A 21,619-nucleotide genomic window follows, 5' to 3' on the forward strand; every position below is an offset into this window, starting at 1 on the left:
TGGGTGGGGGGAGGGGAGAACCTGAATGGGCAGGCATCATCAAACGGGACTGGGAGTGGGGAGGGGGTGATATGTCAAGGGAACTGGGAACTGGTCTGTGGGTAGTTCTGGGACTAGCACCATCACAAGGGAAATCACTGCATGGGATTATGAGGGGGATAGAGACGGGGATGGGGGTGGCGGGAGGAAGTCTGGGGAGGGGGCAACTAGGCCATCAGGGGAAGGAAGATTTGAGGCCGGGAGCTGCTGGGGACAGGAGTGGGAGGAGACTAGGGATAAGGGTGTAATTGGATCAGATTGTAAGGGGCGGTGGGTCAGACTGAGAAGACACTCTTGAGGGACCACTGTCTCAGAATGGAGTTATTGAGGTAGGGCTCCAAAGGGAAGGAACTAAAAGTGAATGAAGATTAACAAGGGCGTTCAAGGGAAGGAACTGTGTAGGCAATGAGGAGATAAATCATCAAAGGTCTCTTAAATGATGGGCTTCCTAGGTATCTGAGGAAACGGGAGAAGATGGGGTTGGGGGCAGGGTCTAGTGTACTCACTCAGTTGGGCCTAGCAAGCCTCTCTTCTTTTGCCACATCCTGGCTCATTTTATCTCATCCCCACAGTGTGGAGGGTGATGCCCCAGGCAGTGACCTGAGCACAGCGGTTGATAGCCCTGGGAGCCAACCCCCCTACCGGCTGAGCCAGCTGCCCCCCACCAGCAGCCACATGGGGGGCCCCCCTGCTGGAGTGGGCCTTCCTTGGGCTCAGAGGGCACGCCTCCAGCCAGCCAGTGTCGCCCTGAGGAAGCAGGAGGAGGAGGAGATAAAGCGCTCCAAGGCCCTGTCAGACAGCTATGAACTCTCCACAGACCTGCAGGACAAGAAGGTGCAGAAGAGATGGCTCTGCTTGAAAATGGGACTGGGGTTCAGAGAAAGCCAAGGGAGGGGGGCTGGGGTGTGGCACACGAGGGTGGTATTCAGGGAAGGACAGTAAGGCTGGAACTGGACAAGACTGGCTCCGGGGCCCATCATAGTACAGGTCATTCACACATTCCCTGCACATGCGAGGAGCCTCCTGTTCACTCAGCAAACATTACTGAGCAAACATCTTGCCCAGAAGATGAAGGAGACCTGCATCCAGCCTTCAAAGACCTGCACTTGAAGGGGGGGGGGGGGAGGCACACGCATAACTTGACAATTTCACAGTATGATGCAACACACTGTCTAGGGGTGGAATAGAGAGGAAAGGGAGGGTGGGAGGGGGAACAATATGCAAGATTTAAAAAAGAAAAAGCCTGGAAGGGCAGTTGTCAACATGTTAATTATGACTATGCCCAAATGTTTGGACTGTGGGTGATCCTCCCTACCCTTTCCTTCCTTCCTGTTTTTCTAACTTATTCTGATTCTCTTTCTTCTTCCTTCAACTTCCTACTAGTCTTCATTTACTGTATCTTTTCTTTCCTTCTTTTTTCTTTTCTTTCTTTCTTTTTTTCTTTTTTCTTTTCCTTTTTTTTTTTTTTTTTTTTTTTTTTTGTTTTTTTTTTGTTTCCCTAAGCTTTTTCTGTTTTTAAATAATATATGTTTCCATTTTTTTCCTTGTATACATCTTGGGACTATGAGTAAGAATACACTGGGCACAGCACATGTCATGCCTTCCAGCACTTAGTTATGACTAGAATGGGATGGTATACTTGAGGACCAAGGCCATGAGGCTCTGGCAACTTTCTGAACTTGTTCCTCTGACAGGTGGAAATGCTGGAGAGGAAGTATGGGGGCTCCTTCCTGAGCCGCAGGGCTGCCAGGACCATCCAGACAGCCTTTCGCCAGTACCGTATGAATAAGAACTTTGAGCGGCTGCGCAGCTCAGCTTCAGAGAGTCGCATGTCCCGCCGTATCATCTTGTCCAACATGCGGATGCAGTTTTCTTTTGAGGAGTACGAGAAAGCACAGAACCCTGCATACTTCGAGGGCAAGCCTGCCTCACTGGATGAGGGTGCCATGGCTGGTGCCCGCAGCCACCGGCTCGAACGGGGCCTCCCCTATGGAGGCTCCTGTGGTGGGGGCATCGATGGTGGTGGAAGTTCAGTTACCACATCTGGAGAGTTTTCTAATGACATCACAGAGCTCGAGGACTCCTTCTCCAAACAGGTCAGGAGCCCTGCAATGGGCTTTTCTTCTCCATTTCCAGACTCTGGTTGCTTTTACTGCCTTTTACCTACTTTCCAAACTGCAAGAATTTGCACTACTAAGCGCTTAGTAGCAACAAACAGCAGTGATTTTAACTGAGACTTTGAAAGTGATGAGAGAGAATTGTTAGCATGAGAAAAACATTACAGCTGATTATATAGCTATAATTGAAGCACTGGGGAGACTGAGGCAGGAGGATTGGGAACACTTGTGTCAAAAAAAACGAAAACAAAAACAAACCCAACAACACCACCAAAAACCAACCAACCAACCCAAAGGCAGGGATGTACATCAGTAGTAGAGCCCTTGCCTAACATGTGCCAGGCCCATGTTTCATCTCCAGCACTGTAAAAACAAAATTACATTGCTAAAACAAGCATGTTAGAACATGGGTGCATAGGCCAGTAAGATGGTTCAATGAGAGAAGGCGCTTGCTGCCAAGCTTGATGACCTAAGTTTGATTCCCCAGAACACACACTATGGTAGGAAAGAACAGAGTCTTTATTTTAAATATTTTATTTTTATGTTTGTGTATCTCTGAGTGTGTGTGTGTGTGTGTGTGTGTGTGTGTGTGTGTGTGTGTGTGCATGCCACATGTGTACAGGTGCCCAAGGAGGCCAGAAAAGGCTGTCCAGTCCCCTGGAGCTAAAGTTGAAGATGGTTGTGAGGTGTCTGGCATGGGTGCTGGAAACCAAAGTCAGGTCCTCTGTAAGAACAGTATATATTCTTTTTTTGTTTTTGTTTTTGTTTTGTTTTTCGAGGCAGGGTTTCTCTGTGTAGCCTCAGCTGTTCTGGACTCACTCTGTAGACCAGTGTGGCCTTCAACTCACAGAAATCTGCCTGCCTCTGCCTCCCTGAGTGCTGGGATTACAGGCGTGTGCCACTGCACCCGGCAAGCAATATATATTCTTAACCACTGAGCCATCTCTCCAGTCCCCAAAACTGATTTATAAAAAGATTGGTTTATTTTATGTTTATGTTTGGATGTTTTGCCTACATGTTTGTATGTGTACCGTGTGCACGTCTGACACCCGTTGCATTCAAAAGACGGTGTCTGGTTCTATGAAACTGAAAGCATACATGTGATTGTGAGCCACCACGTGGGTTCTGGGAACTGAACTTGGGTCCCCTGCAAGAGTAACAAGTGCTCTTAACTGTTGTGTTCCTAGTTTTACATCAGTTTGGCACAGAGTCATTTTAGAAGAGGAATCCTCAGTTGAGGTAATGCCCACCCATATCAGGTTGGCCCGTGGGCAAGCCTGTGGTACATTTTCTTAGTCGATGATTGATGTAGGAGGACCCAGCTCACTGTGGATGGTGCCATCCCTGGGCTGGTGGTTCCTGGGTGCTATAAGAAGGCAGGCTGAGGCAGCTGCAGGGAGCAAGCCAGTACAGCAACTCGTGCCTCCAGGCTTCTGCCTTGAGTTTCTGGCCTGACTATCCTGGCCGATGGACTACAAGCTGTAAGCAGAAATAAGCCCTCTCCTCCACAGGTTGCTTTTGGTCATGTTTTTTTTTTTTTTTTTTTTTTTTATCACAGCACTAGAAACCCTAAGACAGAAGTTGGTACAAGGTTCATGGGGTATTGCTATGACAGATCTGACCATGTTTGGGGAGATTGTGGAAGGACTTGAAACTTTGGGCTAGAAAAGTAAGACAACAGCTGAGCCAACTCTCCAGCCCTGAGAAATGAAATCTTGAAAGTTTTTCCTCTCACCTGCACATATGCACTGTGACATACAAGCACGTGTGCAGGCATGTGCTTGCGTGCACACCCCCACACATGCACATACTAAATAAATGCAATAAAATGATAATATGAATATATATAGAACAAATAAGAAAACTAAGGCACAGGCATGTGCTCTCCGTATCCTTAAGGATCTCCCAGTCTGGTTGACAGTAGAAGCATATAGGTACACGGTCATCTCCTATCATGCAATGTGCTCAGAACCAGAAGCGATTCTAGGAGGACCCCCCCCCCCCCAGTTTCTTGAGAAAATATATTGTAACTAGGCCTCACGGTACTGAAAAGACACAGCTAGTTAGAGATGTGGAAGGGGGCATTGTTTGCTCAGGCATTCTGATTGCATCTGCAAAACCAGGGGATGACGGGAATGGACACGGCAGTGAGTGGAATGAGAAGTGAAAATCCCAGCTGTGCCGTTTCCCAGCCGTATGACCTCAGGCAAATTGGACTTCACCTTTTCATCAGCAAAAGGGAGGTAAAGCCTTCTACTCAGCGCTGTTTTAGAGCTGTTGGGAAGATACATTTCAACTAGGTAACCAACATGAAAGTTATGGTATGTGTTAACTGCTAAGTTAGTTGGGGTTTTTTTTCTCCTAAAACCAAGGAGGTAGTTGGTAGACATTGTTAAATGAATGAAGCTTTATAAAAGAACAAATAACTGTGATCTGATCTCTGTTACCTGACCCTATCGTTGGTCTTTGCTTACTTCTCTGAGGCTAGTGAAACGGAGGGAAGGAAAGAAGTAATGAACAGAAGGTCTGTATCAGCATCTATTCATTCATATGATAAGTAAGCATCTTTTCTGTGTCAAGCGGATAGCTGATCTAAAATAGAAACTGGACTTGCACGTACCTCTCAAGGGAAGACTAGAGAATAGGAGAATTAGCTGGGTGCATGCCTGTAATCCCAGCACTCGGGAGGCAGAGGCAGAGGCAGAGGCCAGCCTGGTCTACAAAGTGAGTCCAGGACAGCCAAAACTACACAGAGAAACCCTGTCTCAGAAGACCAGAGAGAGAGAGAGAGAGACAGACAGACAGACAGAGACAGAGACACAGAGACACAGAGAATATAAGAGAATAGGAGAATATCTTCTGATGGAAAAGCTAGAAGAACCAGGCCTGATCCTGTCACTCAGTGCTATCTAGGTAGACGTGGAGGCGGTGTATAATACCTATTACAGTACAGCAAACTACCCCCCTGACCTTAGTGGCCAGTGAGATGGCTCAGTGGGTAAAGGCACTTGGTGTGCAAGCCTGGTGACCTGAACTCAATCCCTGGAATCGTTGTAAAGGTGGAAAGAGAGGAAGAAGTGTCACAAAGTTGTTCTCTGGCCCCACACACATGCCATAGCATATGTACCTACACCTACATGTCATGTGTGCATGCATACAGTAATAACAAAAGTTAAAGAAAAATTAAAAACCTGAGATTAGAACTGAGCTTAAACAAGAAACTATCTTTTTTCTTTTTCTTTTTCTTTCTTTTTTTTTTTCTGAACAAAGTAGCATTGCATAGCTCAGGCTGGTCTTGAAATTGTGGTCCTCCTGGCTTACCCTCTGGAATACTATAATTACAGGTGTTTACCACCACACACAACAAACAATTATTAGCTTATGCAGTATCTGAGGGCCAGGAAGCAGTGACGGATGTGGCTAGATGATTCTGCTTCCGGGTCTCTCAGGAGGCTGCTGTCAAGCTGTGTAAGGGCCCAATCTCAGGAGACTAGACTGGAGCGGGCAGGTCTGCTTCAATGCTCAGTTAAGTTTTTTGTTGGCAGTTCCTCTCTCTTAGGACTATTCACGGTGTGGCTTCCCCTTAAGGTGAGAGGTCTGAACCAGTACAAGGCAAAGAGCATGCAAGACAGAATTTGCAGTATTTGACAGTCTCATCCCCCAAATGACATACCTTCACTTCTACCTTGTGTGGTGGGCCACACAGACCAAGTCTAGTGCAGTGTGGTATTTAAGATGATGAGTACCAGAAAGAGATCATCATCGGAGGCGGGGTCGGGGGCGGGGTCGGGGCGGGGTCGGGGCGTGGGTGGGGCAGTTGGAAGCTGAGTACACAGGGAGACAGAGTTACTAGGTGTACTTCAGGGTCTCAAGAGTAAATAGTATGCCTTTCCTAAGAGATTTTCGCATAGAGAGCTCTGGAGGAAGCTGAGACTTGGGGTTTTCCCTGAATGGGAGTGGAGATGGTATGACAGAGGCAAGAGTGTGGCTGGACTCAGGAAGGAGATAGTATTTGACTTGGGTCGATATGGAGACGGAGATACTGGAGTGTCCAAGAAGGCATCTTGTCATCATTAGTCTTAGCTTCTGTTAACTCATAGTGGCTCCCTGGGAGTTATTTTTATAAACTATATTAAGAACCTATGGGTTCTTTGCAACCTTTTTTTTTTAAAACAACAAATTTAAAATAAGGGACTGGACTACACACAGTGAACTCAATGGTATTTTTGTAGACTTTTTTAAATCTCATGCTGCTTTGTCTGGACTTTTTTTTTTTTTTTTTGTCTTACTGGTCTTTTGCTTGTATATTATGATTTCCAATTTTGGGTTTTTATTGGCTGTCTCTCTGTGTGTTTCTTGTGCTTTGTCTTTTTAAAATTATTTTTCTGGATTTTTGTTTGTTTTCTAAAGAGAGGAAGAAAGCACAGGGCTAGGTGGGTAGGGAGAATCTGGAAAACTGTTCAGAATATATTGTGTGAACAAATTTATTTTCAATAAAAATTGTGTGTGTGTATAAAAGAGACAATAAGGGGCTGGAAAGATGGCAGAGGACCCAGGTTTGATTCCTAGCGTCCACTTGGTGGCTCATGGCTCTCTGTAGCTCCAGTTCCAGAGGATTGGATGCCGTTTTCTGGCGTCCACTGGCACCAGGCACACATGTGATACACAGATAGACATGCAGGCAAAACACTTACACACACACACACACACACACACACACACACACACACCAAATAAATGTTTATTTTTAAATTTTAAAATAAAGAACCTATGGCAGGGGATCTGCTCTATTGGCTGACCCACCAGGAAGCTTTCCCTGCCTTTCCTTCCCTTCTTGCCTTCCGACCTTTGTACCATTCCTCTCTTTATCATTCCTTTTTCTGTTCGCCTTTCACTGTGTACAGGTAAAATCTCTGGCTGAATCCATTGATGAAGCCCTGAACTGCCACCCATCGGGGCCTATGTCTGAGGAGCCAGGGTCAGCCCAACTGGAGAAGCGAGAATCAAAGGAACAGCAAGAGGACAGTTCAGCCACATCCTTCAGTGACCTTCCCCTCTACTTGGATGACCCTGTTCCTCCTCCATCACCTGAGCGACTACCCAGCACAGAGCCCCCACCCCAAGGCCGCCCTGAATTCTGGGCACCAGCTCCCCTCCCACCAGTCCCTCCACCAATGCCACCAGGGACCCGGGAAGATGGTAGCCGTGAGGAAGGCACCCGAAGGGGTCCTGGGTGCTTGGAGTGCCGGGATTTCCGGCTCCGGGCTGCACACCTCCCCCTCCTTACCATTGAGCCTCCCAGTGACAGTTCTGTAGACCTGAGTGACCGCTCAGATCGTGGCTCTGTCCACCGTCAGCTGGTGTATGAGGCTGATGGCTGCAGCCCCCATGGGACCCTGAAGCACAAGGGGCCACCAGGCAGGGCCCCAATCCCACACCGCCACTACCCTGCCCCTGAGGGTCCTGCTCCAGCCCCACCAGGGCCCCTGCCACCAGTCCCCAATAGTGGTACTGGGCCCAGTGGTGTGGCTGGAGGTCGGAGGTTGGGGAAGTGTGAGGCGGCAGGTGAGAACTCTGATGGTGGAGACAATGAGAGCCTTGAGAGCTCCAGCAACTCCAATGAGACCATCAACTGCAGCTCTGGCTCCTCTTCTCGGGATAGTCTGAGGGAACCTCCCGCCACTGGCCTGTGCAAGCAGACTTATCAACGGGAGACAAGGCACAGCTGGGACTCACCAGCCTTCAACAATGATGTGGTCCAGAGGCGGCACTACAGAATTGGCCTCAACCTCTTCAATAAGTATGTGCTCTCAGTTCTAGCTTCCTTTATGTCTTCCCACCCTTTGTTTTAGGAGCCAGTTCCAAGCAGTGACCTTGGTTCTGCCATCCTGTCATTTGGTGAAATGGTATTTCTTCCCAGATGTCCAGGGACAGGGACTAGTAGAACGATGGAAGAAGGTGGTGGATACAGTAGTTCACACTTGTAAATCTTAGCACTCAGTAGACTTGAGTCAACGGGATTGCCACAAGTTAGAAGATAACTCGGGCTCTTTTATGAACACCGGGGCCAGCCTAGGCTACAGAGTAAGGCCCTGTCTCAAAAGACAACTAACCAAGCTAAGAAACAAACAAACAATAACAAAATAAACAAGGTTGCAGAATAGAGAGCCCCCCTTCCCCCAACATGCCTTAATTCGGGTCCTGGTGCTTTCTGTACCTGTTTGTATGATCTTGAGCAAGATGTTTCTCCCAAATGGCTTCCAGGAATTGTCATCCCTACACCCCCTTTCAGATGGGAGGCAATCTGGAATATAAAGAACCTAAGACCAGGACCCCCTAGTTCTGCCTTTGCTCACTCATTGTCTAATCTTAGGTAACTTGTGATCCTTCTTTAGGCTTCAGTTTTTTCATCTTTCCTTAAGCAGGGTTGTGTATTTGGCGGCAAGCTGGTGTGACTAACAGTGACTAAGCTCTTTCTGGGTGCCTGGTCCTGTGCCAGGTGCTTAGGAATGGGGGTGAGAGTGTGGCATTTGATTAGAAAATAATTAGAAAACATAAGATGTAATTAGAAAACATTAGATATAATGGAAGGCATTTGATGTAATACCTCGCATCTTTATAGTCAGTTAAACACTGCCACCTATATTTAATTTTCACAATAACTCAACAAGTTGGTAGTAATATCCTTATTTTAGAGATAAAGAACTGATACCTGGAGAAGTAAAAGAGGCTGTCCAAAGTCATGCAGTTAGAACATGGTTGGCCAGAGACTCCTAGAACATCCAAATCCAAACTTTTAAATTTTAGTTTTATTGCGGGGTCGGGGGGTCCTAAGGCATTCAACTTCTGTATGTGGGTTAGTTCCCACCTGGAATTTTTGGCCCCACTCTCTGAAAACATTGGAGGGGCCTTGTCTGGAGCAACAGTCGGCGGCTGGGTAGAATGTAGGACATCGAACAAGGTAACCTCTTCACTTCTTCCCTGTCCTGAGGGTCTGTGACTCAGAGAAGCAGTCTTGGTCTGGAGCTCAAGCCTTCTCTCAGGACTCTGATGGTTGTTGGGCCCTATCGTAATTCCTGGTAGAGAGCAGGCTCTCATTTAGACACTTATTTTCTTCCAACTGTGGTATGCCTCCAGCAAAAGAGGAAATGGGTATGAGGATACCTTGGAACTTTGAAACTCTGTGAAGTGGGAAAGTGGTGTCTTTTTCTTCTTGTACTGTGGGGCTTTCATCTATACCCTGAAGGGATTGACCACATTAGAGATCCTCAGCTCTCTGAAGCCTTGGCTAGTCCTGGCTCCGCATCAATTCTAGAAATAGGGCCAGGCACAGTTCTAGGGAAACAACTATCTCATTTACCTCCTCTCTTTCTGCAGGAAGCCAGAGAAGGGGATCCAGTATTTGATCGAGCGAGGCTTCCTGTCAGACACTCCTGTGGGGGTGGCTCACTTCATCCTGGAGCGGAAAGGCCTGAGCCGGCAGATGATTGGGGAATTCCTGGGGAACCGGCAGAAGCAGTTCAACAGAGATGTGTTGGAGTGAGGACCCCAACATGGGGCAGGCGGGCTAGGGATTCCTGGAAAAGGAATGTGGGCGGGAGGAAGGGGGCAGTCTGTCTTTTGGGCTCTGATAAACTTTTCAAAACAAGATGAATGAATAGATTTTTCCTGTTCCCATACCTCTCTGCTCCAAAAGGGTCTTATCTCTCTTGATCCTCTGCCTAAAGTCTCCTAAGGGTGGTACTGTGCAGCGCATGCTCACCTAATAGTTTGCTTTGGGCCTCAGTTTCCCATCACTGAAATGAATAGATTCATGAAAAGCACTCTTAGTGACCATGTGCCTTCAGTTTTCTTACTTCCATTTCAAACATTCTGTCAGTGGGAGTGTTGGGATGCCTGTGCAAGTGGGTGGGTCAGTGGTTTGTGTACAGAAATTGAGTGCCACCACCCACCCTGCTTCTTTGCTCTTCAGCTGTGTGGTGGATGAGATGGACTTCTCCTCTATGGATTTGGACGATGCACTCAGGAAGTTCCAATCCCATATCCGAGTTCAGGGTGAGGCCCAGAAAGTGGAGCGACTCATTGAAGCTTTCAGGTGTGCCTGCTTCCCACTCCTGAAGCTGCCCCTTTCTACTTTGGGGCCCTATTTCCATAAGACACTTTTCTGAGCATTATAGTTTTCTTACCATAAAACAGAAATGAGGATCTGGTGTGGTGAGGAATACACAGGAGGATCTCTGTGAATTCAAGGCCAGCCTGGTCTACATAGTGAGTTTCAGGACAGCCAGGACTACATTGAGAGATCTTGTGTCCAGAGAGAGAGAGAGAGAGAGACAGAGACAGAGAGACACAGAGACAGAGAGACACATAGACAGAGAGAAATAAGTGACAAGATCATCAATAAATGGTAACATTCATGGATTTGGGTGTGTAAGTCAGTGCAGCGCATTTGCCTGTTATTATGACTATGTCTTTAGTTTCTCTGCCAAGTACTGAAGAAAAAAGGCCACCATTCTATGAGGTAGATGCTTCTATTGGTATTTCTATTTTGCAGATGACAAATCTGCAATTCAGGGGCATTATTAGAGTAAGTTAGCTGAACCAGGGTTTGAACATGAGTGTATCTAACTCCTGATATCTATACCCAGCTCTAAATGCTTTCAAGAACCGACAGCACTGGCTCTAAATCTTGCTCCACCCCTTTGGAGCTTTTTCAGGAGAGATGGAAGAATTGCTGAGACGTTAGTTCCTATTATGGGAGAAAGATTTGCTTTGCAGCCAGATGATCTATTTTCACCCTGGTTTTACCATTCACCAGCCCTATTGCTTGGGCAAGTTACATCACCACTTCAAGCCTTCATTATATCCTGCTTGTAAAATAGGACGGCTTGGGAGTTGGAGGTATGGTTCAGTGGTAGAGCATATGCTTAGCATGCTCAAGGCCCAGGGTTCAATTCCCCACCACTACAGACACAAAGAAATGGAGAACTAGCATTACTGCAATGCTGTGCTGAATTGCTTGTGACAATGCACATAAGTCTCATGGAAAAATTCCAAGAAGGTTGTGATTATGACATGTTTTCATGGTGGTATTGGAGAAATGTAAAAGGACAGGCTCCAAATGCTAAGGGGGTTTTTCTTGAAGGAACGGGTTTGTGAAGGCAACCTGGGCAAACGGTGGGTAGGTAGAAATTGCTGGCACCTGAGTCTGGACTTGACCCTTCTTGTCTCACAGCCAGCGGTACTGTGTCTGTAACCCTGCCCTCGTACGCCAGTTCCGGAACCCAGACACCATCTTCATCCTTGCTTTTGCTATCATCCTCCTCAATACCGATATGTACAGCCCCAGTGTCAAGGCTGAACGCAAGATGAAACTGGATGACTTCATTAAGAACCTCAGAGGTAACCAGAATTTCTTTTTTCTTTCTTTCTTTTTTTTTTGCACATCATCTGAGAAAAGAAAACAAGGGTGAGGATGGGAGTAGGGTGAGAGAAGTCCCAGATGTCCTTATAAATTTACCTTCTTCTGTGCTATCACTTTATCTCATGGCTGGATGTTCCCAGGGTATTTACTTATTAATTCACTCAAATAGTTATTTGCCAGCCTGTGTCAGTAGCTCTGTAGCTGGGTGCTTGCCTAGCACATGCAAGGCTCTGAATGTGATTTTCAGCACTGCAAAGAAGAATAGTTGTTTGTCCATGTACTCACTCTGAGGCCAACTATTTACTGAGTATTGGCTCAGGCTATAGAATGTGACTCTGTCTTAAAACAAGCTGGGCGTGGTGGCATATGCCCTTAATCTCAGCACTTGGGAGGTAGAGACAGGTAGATTCCTGAGTTTGAAGCCAGTCTGGTCTACAGAGTTCCAGGACAGCCAAGGCTAGAGGGGAAAACTCTATGTTGAAAAACCAAACCAAAACCAACCAACCAAACAAAAAAGCCAAAACAAAATAGCATGGCCGTTTCACCCAGTCAGTTATTCCTTCACCCGTTCCTTATTTTCTTTCTCCTTGTCTTCCTATTTACATCCATAAACACTCATTTGATTACTTTAGATCCCTTTTCCTCCATTCACTTACTCATTTAGCCAAGCAACCATTTAGCCAGCTGACACTTACGTGTACCAAGTCAAATGAGTCCTAAGGACAACTAAGGAGGAGAGTCTGCTATAGCCTCTGTTCTGAGAGCTCTTCCCGCTTGAGAGAGAGATGGAAATGGAGTACCTAGATGACCAAGGCAAGACAAAGCGAACAGTGCTGTCAAAGAGGCCAAAAGACAGCCAGAGTTGCGAGAAAGGAGCAGTCACTGCCTACCAACTTCTTGGAGGACTTATACTTTAGGGTGACAGACTCCAAATGGTGGAGGAGGGCTTACCTAGCAGAAAGAGCAACATTGGCCCAGAGGAAGAAAAATGGGAAGTTGTTTAGAGAAACAACTGAGATGAGGTAGATGAACACTTGGGAAGGTCACGTGGATCCACCAACCAAGATCTTCTACTGCTGGATACATGGCGTCACTTTGATCTTTTCTTTTGGTTTATTGTATTGGCGTCAAGCTCTAGCTTTCACCACAGAGCAGCTTACTAAAATGGCACAGATCTTACAATTATTTCCAAAGAAATGAAAGAGGGAAAGAGAGATGGGAAGAGCAAGACAACGTTGCTGACTGTCCTAATTTCTGTAGTTGAAGCTGTCTGGCAGCTAAGGTTAAACAAACAAACAAATAAAGGCAGCAGGAAGAAGAATGCACTTTTAGCATTTGTCCAAGAAAGCAGTATTTCCAATGGAGACATCATTTCCCTTGCAGAGGTTTTAAAGAGGACAGTGAGGAGGTTTCACTCAGCACACAGTCAAGAGCGGAGGAAGATGGTCGGCTTAAGAAGGGGAAGCTAGATCAGAGGGCACCCGAGCTGCTGCCCATTATCTTGCCATTATTCATCCACCCATACACATATGCCTACCATATATATAACCAGTCCTCCAGATCTGTGGGCTCTGCATCCATGAATTTAACCAACTGTAGATTGAAAGCATTTAAGCAACAACAACAACAACTTGGGTCTGTACTGAACATGTACAAGCTATTTTCTTGTCATTATTCCTTAAATAATACAGTAAAACCACTGTTCACATGGCATTAACATTGCAATGGGTGTTGTAAGTAATATACAGATGATTTAAAATAGCAGTAGATGTATATAGGTTATTTGAAAATACTACCTCATTTTACGAGACCAACACTTTACCTTACCACTTGGCAAATGTACTTGACTATACTATTTTCTATATGAAACAGGAGCATCTTTGGATTTAGGTGTTGATAGAAGATCTTGGAACTAATCTCTCATGGATATGGAGAGGTGGTTTTTGTTGTTTGTTGATTTGGGAGTTTCTCTGTGTAACAGCCCTGGCTGTCCTGGAACTTGTTCTGAAGACCAACTCAGAGATCCGTGCCAGCCTCTGCCTCCCAAGTTCTGGGATTAAAGACATGCTCCAGCATCTGACAACTCCAGCTTATTAATGTGCCTTGGAAGGATGATTCTCTGTGTGTGTGTGTGTGTGTGTGTGTGTGTGTGTGTGTGTGTGTATGCATGCATATGCACATGTGCACATGTGCACATGTTTGTGTGTTTATATTTCTGCTATTGAATAAATAAGTAAACAAACTAATGAAAGTAATACATGTTTATTTTAGGAATGAAGGGCATAGGGCTATCATGAGGACCTGGGTTTAATGCTCAGCACTGCCAAAATTATTGTTTCATTACATCCATTTGCTTATTTATTTGTGGGTGTGCACATGCCACTGTTGTTCACATGGAGGTCAGTATACATGCCAACTCCCTCAGATTCTTACTCACTCTGGATATTATTTTAAAGTAATATCTCCAGTTAAGAGGAGGAAAAGGTAGCCAGGTGTGGGAGTACACTTCTTTAACCATAGCACTTAGGAAGTAGAAGCAGATGGAATTTAAAGCCATGCAGGGATACACAGTGAGATAATATCTCAAAAAAAAAAAGTGGTGGGGGATGGATGGAGTGATGGCTCAGCGGTAAAAAGCACTGGTTGCTCTTCTAGAGGATCCAGGATCAATTCCCAACATCCACATAGTTGCTTACAACTGTCTGTAGCTACAGTTCCAGGAGATCCAATATCCTCTTTTGACCTCCACAGACAGCAGGCTAACATGGTACACAAACATACATGCAGACAAAACACTAATATATATAAATATAAGTAAACAAATAAATGGTTTTTTAAGGCAGGTTAAAAAGTAGTACTCGATTGTCTTAATTATAGTGTGTGATAAGTTGTTTAGACAAAATCCCTACCAAAAAACCCAAAATAGCAATTGGCTGTTTTGTTGAAAGACACCTTGTCTCTTCAATAGCTAAAAGGCCAAGAATGCCCACTGTCTTTTGCTGAGGTCCATACCTGGGTGTGGAGTATTATGGAGAACCTCCTCCTGCCTACCCTCCATATTGATGTGACATATTCCTTTGTTACACTTTCCATGTAGGGGTTGACAATGGTGAAGACATTCCCCGAGACCTCCTGGTGGGCATCTACCAGCGTATCCAGGGGCGTGAGCTGCGGACCAATGATGACCATGTCTCCCAGGTGCAGGCTGTGGAGCGCATGATTGTTGGCAAGAAACCAGTAAGTGCCTGGTGGAGGAGCACTATTGTGTAATAAGTCCCTGGTTCCCCTGAGCCCCAGATTCCCTTTACCTGTAAAATGAAGTAGGAGATATGATATTCCTTAGGGATCATGGTACAGAATATGGGAGCGTCTCCATGTAAATGCAGCTAGTGTATTGTAAAGTTCACATATGGTACGGATATTTTCTTTTTTAATCTATGTTTTTGTCTTCCCAACCAAAGTAAGGTGGGCCTAGCTAACATTAGGCAAGAAGCAGATATACTTTGGCCAACAAACATTTATGGATGCCTTACCACTGATTCTACCATCTTACTGAAATCCAGAGACATAGATGTGCAGCCGACATAAGTTCTGTCTTTAGGGGCACTCAAAGATTAGTGAGGTTCCCAGGCAAAGACACAAATTATACTTCTGCCTTATGCTTACCTTAGACGAACAGAAAGCAGAAAGAGGCCATGTTAAGCCAAGGGAAGTCAGAAAGGCTTCTTGGAAAATAACTTTGGAATTGTGATATGAAAGAGGGACAAAATATGGCTGGGCTGGGCAAGAACGGCATTTCAGACAGAGGGTTCTAGAGGGACAAAGACAAGGTGGCAAAAAAGCTTAAAGGATTTAGTTGTTTATATTCTCTGTGTCAGAGTAACAGATGTACCTTGTTAGGTACCAGAGGCCTGAAACTGATGGGATGGCCTTGCTGACACCATTTTCCCCCACATCTGTCCAGGTCCTCTCTCTTCCTCACCGTCGACTGGTTTGCTGCTGCCAGCTCTATGAGGTGCCAGATCCAAACCGCCCCCAAAGGCTGGGGCTGCATCAGCGGGAGGTCTTCCTCTTCAATGACCTCCTTGTGGTATGGGCATTGTGCAGAAGGAAGTGGGAGGGAGATAGCACAGCTGCTGGGTGTAGTGCAAACCCGGGTATGTGGCATGTGGTTCGTATATGGTGCTCCAGAATGCCATCTGCATGGTCTCCAGTAAGGCCTATGCCTATCCCTTCTGTGCCCCTCCTTCTCCTTCATTTTGATGTAGTGATGGCCACACAGGGACAGAACATGTGAGGACCAGGGGGAAATGAAGGATTTATATAGTCTGGGAAGTGGTAGTAAATGTCCCAGTCCACTGCATTAGCACAGACGGTTGTGAATCTGTGGTCCTGTGAACCTTGCCATTCCCTTGCTATTGTAAGTGATTAAAACAAAACACTTCACTGGTGCAGCAGAGATACCCATCTTTCAGTGATGGGATTTGCTGAATTCTGCAGATCTGAGGAATTCTCAGAATTTCCGGGGTAAGAGCTACTCTCCAAGGTGGCTTAGCCCTGACTGTTAGAATCTGTTTTGTTTTGGTGTTTTGTTGTTGTTTTGGTGGGGGGGGGGTTGGGGTTTTGTTTTGTTTTTTTAAAATAAAGGGTCTTACTCTATAGCTCTGGCTGTCCCAGAACTCAATATATACACCAGGCTAGCCACAAACTCACAGATATCCCCCTGCCTCTGCCTCTGGAGTACTAGAATTTAAGGCGTGCGCCACCACACCTGTCAGGAATCTGCCTCCTTATGTGGTTCACTTCCTACTCTACCTTCCCTACTGTTTCTTGGGGTCACAAAAAGCAAGCATCGTCCCTCTGCTCTGAGACAGCACTCCAAGGATTTGAGAACAGCCATCCTGTTCATTTCTTGGTCTTCTTTCCGTCTCATTAGAGTTTCTCTGTCTTGGCATTGTTGATATTTTGAGACAGACAATTCTTTCTTGCAAGGGCCTGTCTTGTGCATTGTAGTACATTTAGCAGCACCCTGAGATACCTACTAGCAGTCAGCAGCAAACCTTCAAAGACTGTGCTCTCCAGAGAAAAGCAAAAGAGAGGGGAGGGGCGGGGAGAGAAACATCTTCAAAGAATAAAAAGCGAAGGGAACAAAAGAAAAGAAAGCAATGTCTTTTCCAGACCTTGTTCTGTATCTTGTGGAAGCAGGGGTCAAACTCATCTCCAGTTGAGAATCCTCACTTTAGAAAAAAAAAAAAAATACCTCTAACATCCTCTCCAAACCTTAGTCGCTTGCCTCACGGAATGGTGTTAACCCTTTATCTCCTAGAGCTGTCAAGAGGATGAAGTAGGAAGTCAGTGCCTGGCAATACTGCTTAGTAGTAGCGTGCATACTTAGGAAGTGCGAGGATCTGGGTTCCATTCCCAGCGGTACAAAAGAGAAGAGGGGGAAGAACTGATCCCATCTGAAGCCAGGTGTGCCTGGCCCACACCAGTGCTAAGCCACTGTTAGATACCCACCATGCACCAGTGTCCCTAAGTATCTAGCTCTATGCTAGACACTGAGTCCATGGAGATAAGTCAGACTCAGTCCTTGTTCTCAGGGACTCACAATCCAAAGGACCTGTAATGTGTTCTTCAGCATGGTGTGGTGACAAACCCCTGTAATCTAAGCATTTGGCAGGTGGAAGCAAAAGGAACAGGAGGTTAAGGTGAGACTGGGCTACATGATAGAGGCCTTGTCGCAGTCACCACACCACACCACTGCCAGGAAGTGTTTGATGCCATTGTGTTCTATAACCAACCTAAACCAAATGTTTGTTTTTCAGAGTCATTTGTAGAGGATGAGGCTGTAGCTTAGTGATAGAGTAATTGGCCCTGGGTTACATCCCCAGCATACATAATAAATGGAATAAAATAGCCACTTGCGGATTGCCAGAGCTTCTGGTAGTGGAGAATCTAAAATGCCTAAATACTCATTAAAGACTTGAGGTTGTTGACATTATAAGGTAGCTCTGGATAGTGGGGGTTAGTGTAAGTGAGGAATCCTGAAAACTAGATCCACCCAATGCACTCCAGCCCAGCAGGGGGCAACCACATATTCAGAAGTACCATAGAGTCTGACAAGGGAAAAGGTCTAAAACCAATACCCTGGAAGCTCAGAAGATAGAAACAGAAATTTATGTGAGAGCAGGATGTGGTGGCGTACGCCTGTAATCCCAGCACTCAGGAGGTAGAGGCAGATGGATCTCTGTGAGTTCGAGGCCAGCCTGGTCTACAGAGTGAGTCCAGGATAGCCAAGGCTAACACAGAGAGACCCTGTCTGAAAAAAACGAGAGAGAGAGAGAGAGAGAGAGAGAGAGAGAGAGAGAGAGAGAGAGAGAGAGAGAGAGGAGAGAGAGAGACAGACAGACAGACAGAGAGAGACAGAGACAGAGACACAGACACAGAGAGAGAGAGAGAGACAGAGAGAGAAAGAGAGATCTATGTGAGGTACTAGGACAGGCTTCCTGGAGGGACCAGCATTCATTTAGTTCCTTTAAAAGTTGCAAATACTTGTTGTGCATGGTTATGAAGTCACAAACTTGCATTTTCTCCTACCTCTTTGTTCCTTAGGTTTCAGTTCTCCCTTGTGGGTATATGTGCTCATGTGCATCTGCCTGTTACTAGGAATAGGTGGGGAAGGGGGTTGCTAGAAATGGGCATCACTTGGAAGTTCCCCACCCTCAACCCTGCCTCTTATCTCTTTCCCACCCTTGTTTGCCAAAGGTCACCAAAATTTTCCAGAAGAAGAAGATCTTGGTGACATACAGCTTCCGTCAGTCCTTTCCCCTGGTGGAAATGCACATGCAGCTCTTCCAGAATTCATGTGAGTCCTCTCTTGAGCCCTAGCATGCGTCCCAGGGTTTACCAGAGCCTGAGCTCACCCTTCATCCACACTAACTCCAGTGTCCAAGTCCTCTACATCTGGGTTAAAGCTCCCAAAGGATCTACTGGTCCAAGGACTAGAATGGAGTATGATTTGGGTGTGGCCCACGGAGAGCACAGAACAGCAATGTTTGTGTGTTCCTTAGTGGCCAGAAGAGGTGGCAGTCACACTGTTCTTTGAAGTACTGTACTGCAAAGAGCATGATTGAATGTCACTCAAGAGGGCAGAGTCATCATGAGAGGCAGAAGGTTTCTAGAAAGCAATTCAGAATTCGGTTAGCCTTTCCGTCCTGGAGTAAAAGTAATAACGTTGCCATGGCTACCAGGAGTTTGGGGACAAAGGGAATCCATTGAAGGTGCTTGAGCACAGAGAAGGCATTTTAGAGTTGAATGTTACAAGATGCACAGGTGTGCCTGTAGGACAGCCTTTGAGCGGCACAGACAGAAAAGTTACTTGAGCCCAGGAGTTTGAGACTAGCCTAGCCAAACAGCATGACTATGTCTCAGACGGTTAGCAGCAGTGGGGAGAGTGTTGTTTCATTTCTCAGTTTCTAGTCTTAGACACTCTGCTTCAGATTTGACAGAAATACCCAGCTTCTCCTGTCCCCTCTCATTGCCGTAGATTACCAGTTTGGCATCAAGTTACTGTCTGCAGTACCTGGAGGGGAACGAAAAGTCCTCATCATCTTCAACGCTCCTAGCCTCCAAGACAGGCTGCGCTTTACCTCTGACCTGCGGGAGTCCATTGCTGAGGTGCAGGAGATGGAGAAGTACCGTGTGGAATGTGAGTAGCTACAGCTGTGACTCCTTCTCCCCTCTCCTGATACAGTGCCCCACAGGCACCAAGAACTCTGTCTTCTGAGAACCTCAGAGCTGAGGGCTAGCTTGCCCAACTTTCCTACCCTTGTGGCAGGAACCATCGAGCTTCTGCTTTCAGTGACAAGAACGTCATTACTTCCTAAGCCCAGATTATTACTATTCCAGTCATAGAGAGTCGGTGGCCTCCAAACCCATCCTCTAATTCTATTGAATGTTATCAGGGAGAAGATTCAGGCTATAGGAGATAGGACTGTAGCTGCCGATTTCATGTATGCTATTTGTTATCTTGGCAAACTTGAGTGAGTCCCATGGTCTTCTAAACACTTTGATCAGATGAAACAGGGGTAAAGAAATCTTCATAGAGTTTGACAAGGAACCAGGGACAATGGTTGCACACCTGTGATCCCAGCACTGGGGAGGTTGATACAAGAAGATTTCAAGTTCTCAGGCAAGCGTTGGCTATGTCTTGAGTCTCTGTCACAAAGAGAGGGGAGGGGAGGGAGAGGAGAAGAGAGGGAGAACTTGAAGATGAAGAATAGGAAAAGAGAAGGGAAGGTAAGAGAAGGGGAGGGGAGGGGAGGCGACAGGAGGGGAGAAGAGAAGAGAAGCAGATGCCAAAGTGTCCCAGTGTATCCATGGAGATGAAACAGAAGCAGTAGTTAGTTCCTTGATAGGTCTTCAGCGAGGAAGAGTTCAGCAGATTCTGGAAGTCCTAGGAAAGTGTAAGGTTAGCCATATCAAGAGAAGGAGAGGCCCCATAGAGCAGTTTCCCTGACCTCATGGGAGGTATAGGGGGGGCAGGAGAACAGGATAGACCTGCTTCTAGAATGCTGGCTTCACACATTTCAACTTTCTGACCCTGAGCAAACTCAGTGACTTGTCAAATTCTCAGTTGCCTTCTTCCGCACAGTGTAGTTGATGATCACAATGTGGCACGAGAGTGACCACGTACGTGTACACTGTCCCCAGCACACATGATAGACTGGCACATAATAGACGGTTTGCTTCCAGTTTCACGCCCTTGCTCTTCCGAGAGCTCCTCTGCTCTGAAGCAAGGCATCTGAGAACGGAGTGAACTTTGAAAGGACTGTGAGTCGTCTGTTGCAAAGCTCTTGTTGAAAGGGCAGCAGTGTTTAAGGAGGCCTTTCTACAAAAGGGTAAAAAAAAAAAAAAGGATAGGAAGATGGAAAGGGAGCAGGGGGAGTAGGCATTTACACTTCCGGGGAGGGAGGAAAAAGAAAGAGTAGGTGGCACAGGACGGGCTGGGTACCTAAGGAGTTTTGAAGATCAAGTTGCAGTTTAGGCGAAACAAGTACCACTAGCGGGTGGGGGTGGGCAGGAAGCCTGGGAACCAGAAGAAGGGAGGGAAAAAGCCGAACGCTGGAGTCAATCAGATGGGTTCCTAATGCTATTTCTGACCTTTGCCCATTTTCTTTACTGCTACCCAGCGGAGCTGGAGAAGCAGAAAGGTATGATGCGGCCTAATGCCTCGCAACCTGGAGGAGCCAAGGACTCAGTGAATGGGACTCTGGCCCGCAGTAGTCTGGAGGACACTTATGGGGCAGGCGATGGGCTCAAGCGGGGTGCACTCAGTAGCTCCCTGCGAGACCTCTCTGATGCAGGTAAGTGCTCTGGGCCCCTACCCTGGCTAGGGAGATGTGGGACCAGGTGTCCTTTTGCCTCCTATCACTGGCTGACAGCCTTCCTCTAACACACACACACACACACACACACACACACACACACACACACACACACACACACACACACACACACACACACACTTCAGAGCCCTGGGCACTATGCTACAGGGGGCCTGGTAGCCAGGTCAGAACAGATGGGGCCCAGGGTTTCTGCCAGGGAGTAGTATAAGTGGGGCCACAGACTCAGCCCCTCTCCTCTCCTCCCTCTTCTGTCTCTCCTTTACTGCCTCTCCTCCATCCTTTCCTCCTTTCTTTCCTCCTTTTCAACCTCTCTTCTTCCCTACCTCCCCCTCTTCAATGGGGGAAATGGGTAATGGGGTGTCTGTCCCTGGGAGGGATCTAGGCCTGGTGCCCAGCTCTGGAGCCCAGCAGGGTGGGGACGAAGGGTTGCTGCTCTGACGCTGGGCTCCTTGCTTGTGGGTGCAGGGAAGCGGGGGCGGCGTAACAGCGTGGGATCGCTGGACAGCACCATCGAAGTAAGTGTCAGCTCCTGCCCCACTCATTTTCTGCATGAACCCTGCCCTGGCTGTGGAGCCCCAGAGGAGGAGGGGACCTGTTGCCTACCCCTCTTCTGTGCTGGGAACCATATGGCT

General features: G+C 46.7%; 2 protein-coding genes across 7 annotated transcripts in view; one reads left to right on the top strand and one right to left on the bottom strand.

Annotated features, from left to right (window-relative positions):
• Positions 1–21,619, bottom strand: part of Shroom2 (shroom family member 2) — a 1,329,704-nt gene that overhangs the window by 861,517 nt on the left and 446,568 nt on the right. The window lies entirely within an intron of this gene.
• The window catches only part of Iqsec2 (IQ motif and Sec7 domain ArfGEF 2), an 87,030-nt gene that overhangs the window by 62,611 nt on the left and 2,800 nt on the right, over positions 1–21,619 (top strand). For 5 of the 6 annotated variants that reach the window (XM_051142100.1, XM_051142102.1, XM_051142101.1 and 2 more), the window contains 12 exons: positions 612–873; positions 1,734–2,135; positions 7,061–7,956; positions 9,534–9,695; positions 10,129–10,251; positions 11,392–11,558; positions 14,678–14,817; positions 15,545–15,670; positions 18,346–18,445; positions 19,127–19,288; positions 20,772–20,945; positions 21,453–21,502. In XM_051142100.1, coding sequence (XP_050998057.1) covers positions 612–873; positions 1,734–2,135; positions 7,061–7,956; positions 9,534–9,695; positions 10,129–10,251; positions 11,392–11,558; positions 14,678–14,817; positions 15,545–15,670; positions 18,346–18,445; positions 19,127–19,288; positions 20,772–20,945; positions 21,453–21,502 — 2,764 coding nt within the window. The remainder of the gene's footprint in view (positions 1–611; positions 874–1,733; positions 2,136–7,060; positions 7,957–9,533; positions 9,696–10,128; positions 10,252–11,391; positions 11,559–14,677; positions 14,818–15,544; positions 15,671–18,345; positions 18,446–19,126; positions 19,289–20,771; positions 20,946–21,452; positions 21,503–21,619) is intronic. The other variant, XM_051142106.1, reaches the window with a different exon arrangement.

The sequence above is a fragment of the Acomys russatus genome, chromosome X (genome assembly GCF_903995435.1).
Source record: "Acomys russatus chromosome X, mAcoRus1.1, whole genome shotgun sequence".
Taxonomy (NCBI): domain Eukaryota; kingdom Metazoa; phylum Chordata; class Mammalia; order Rodentia; family Muridae; genus Acomys; species Acomys russatus.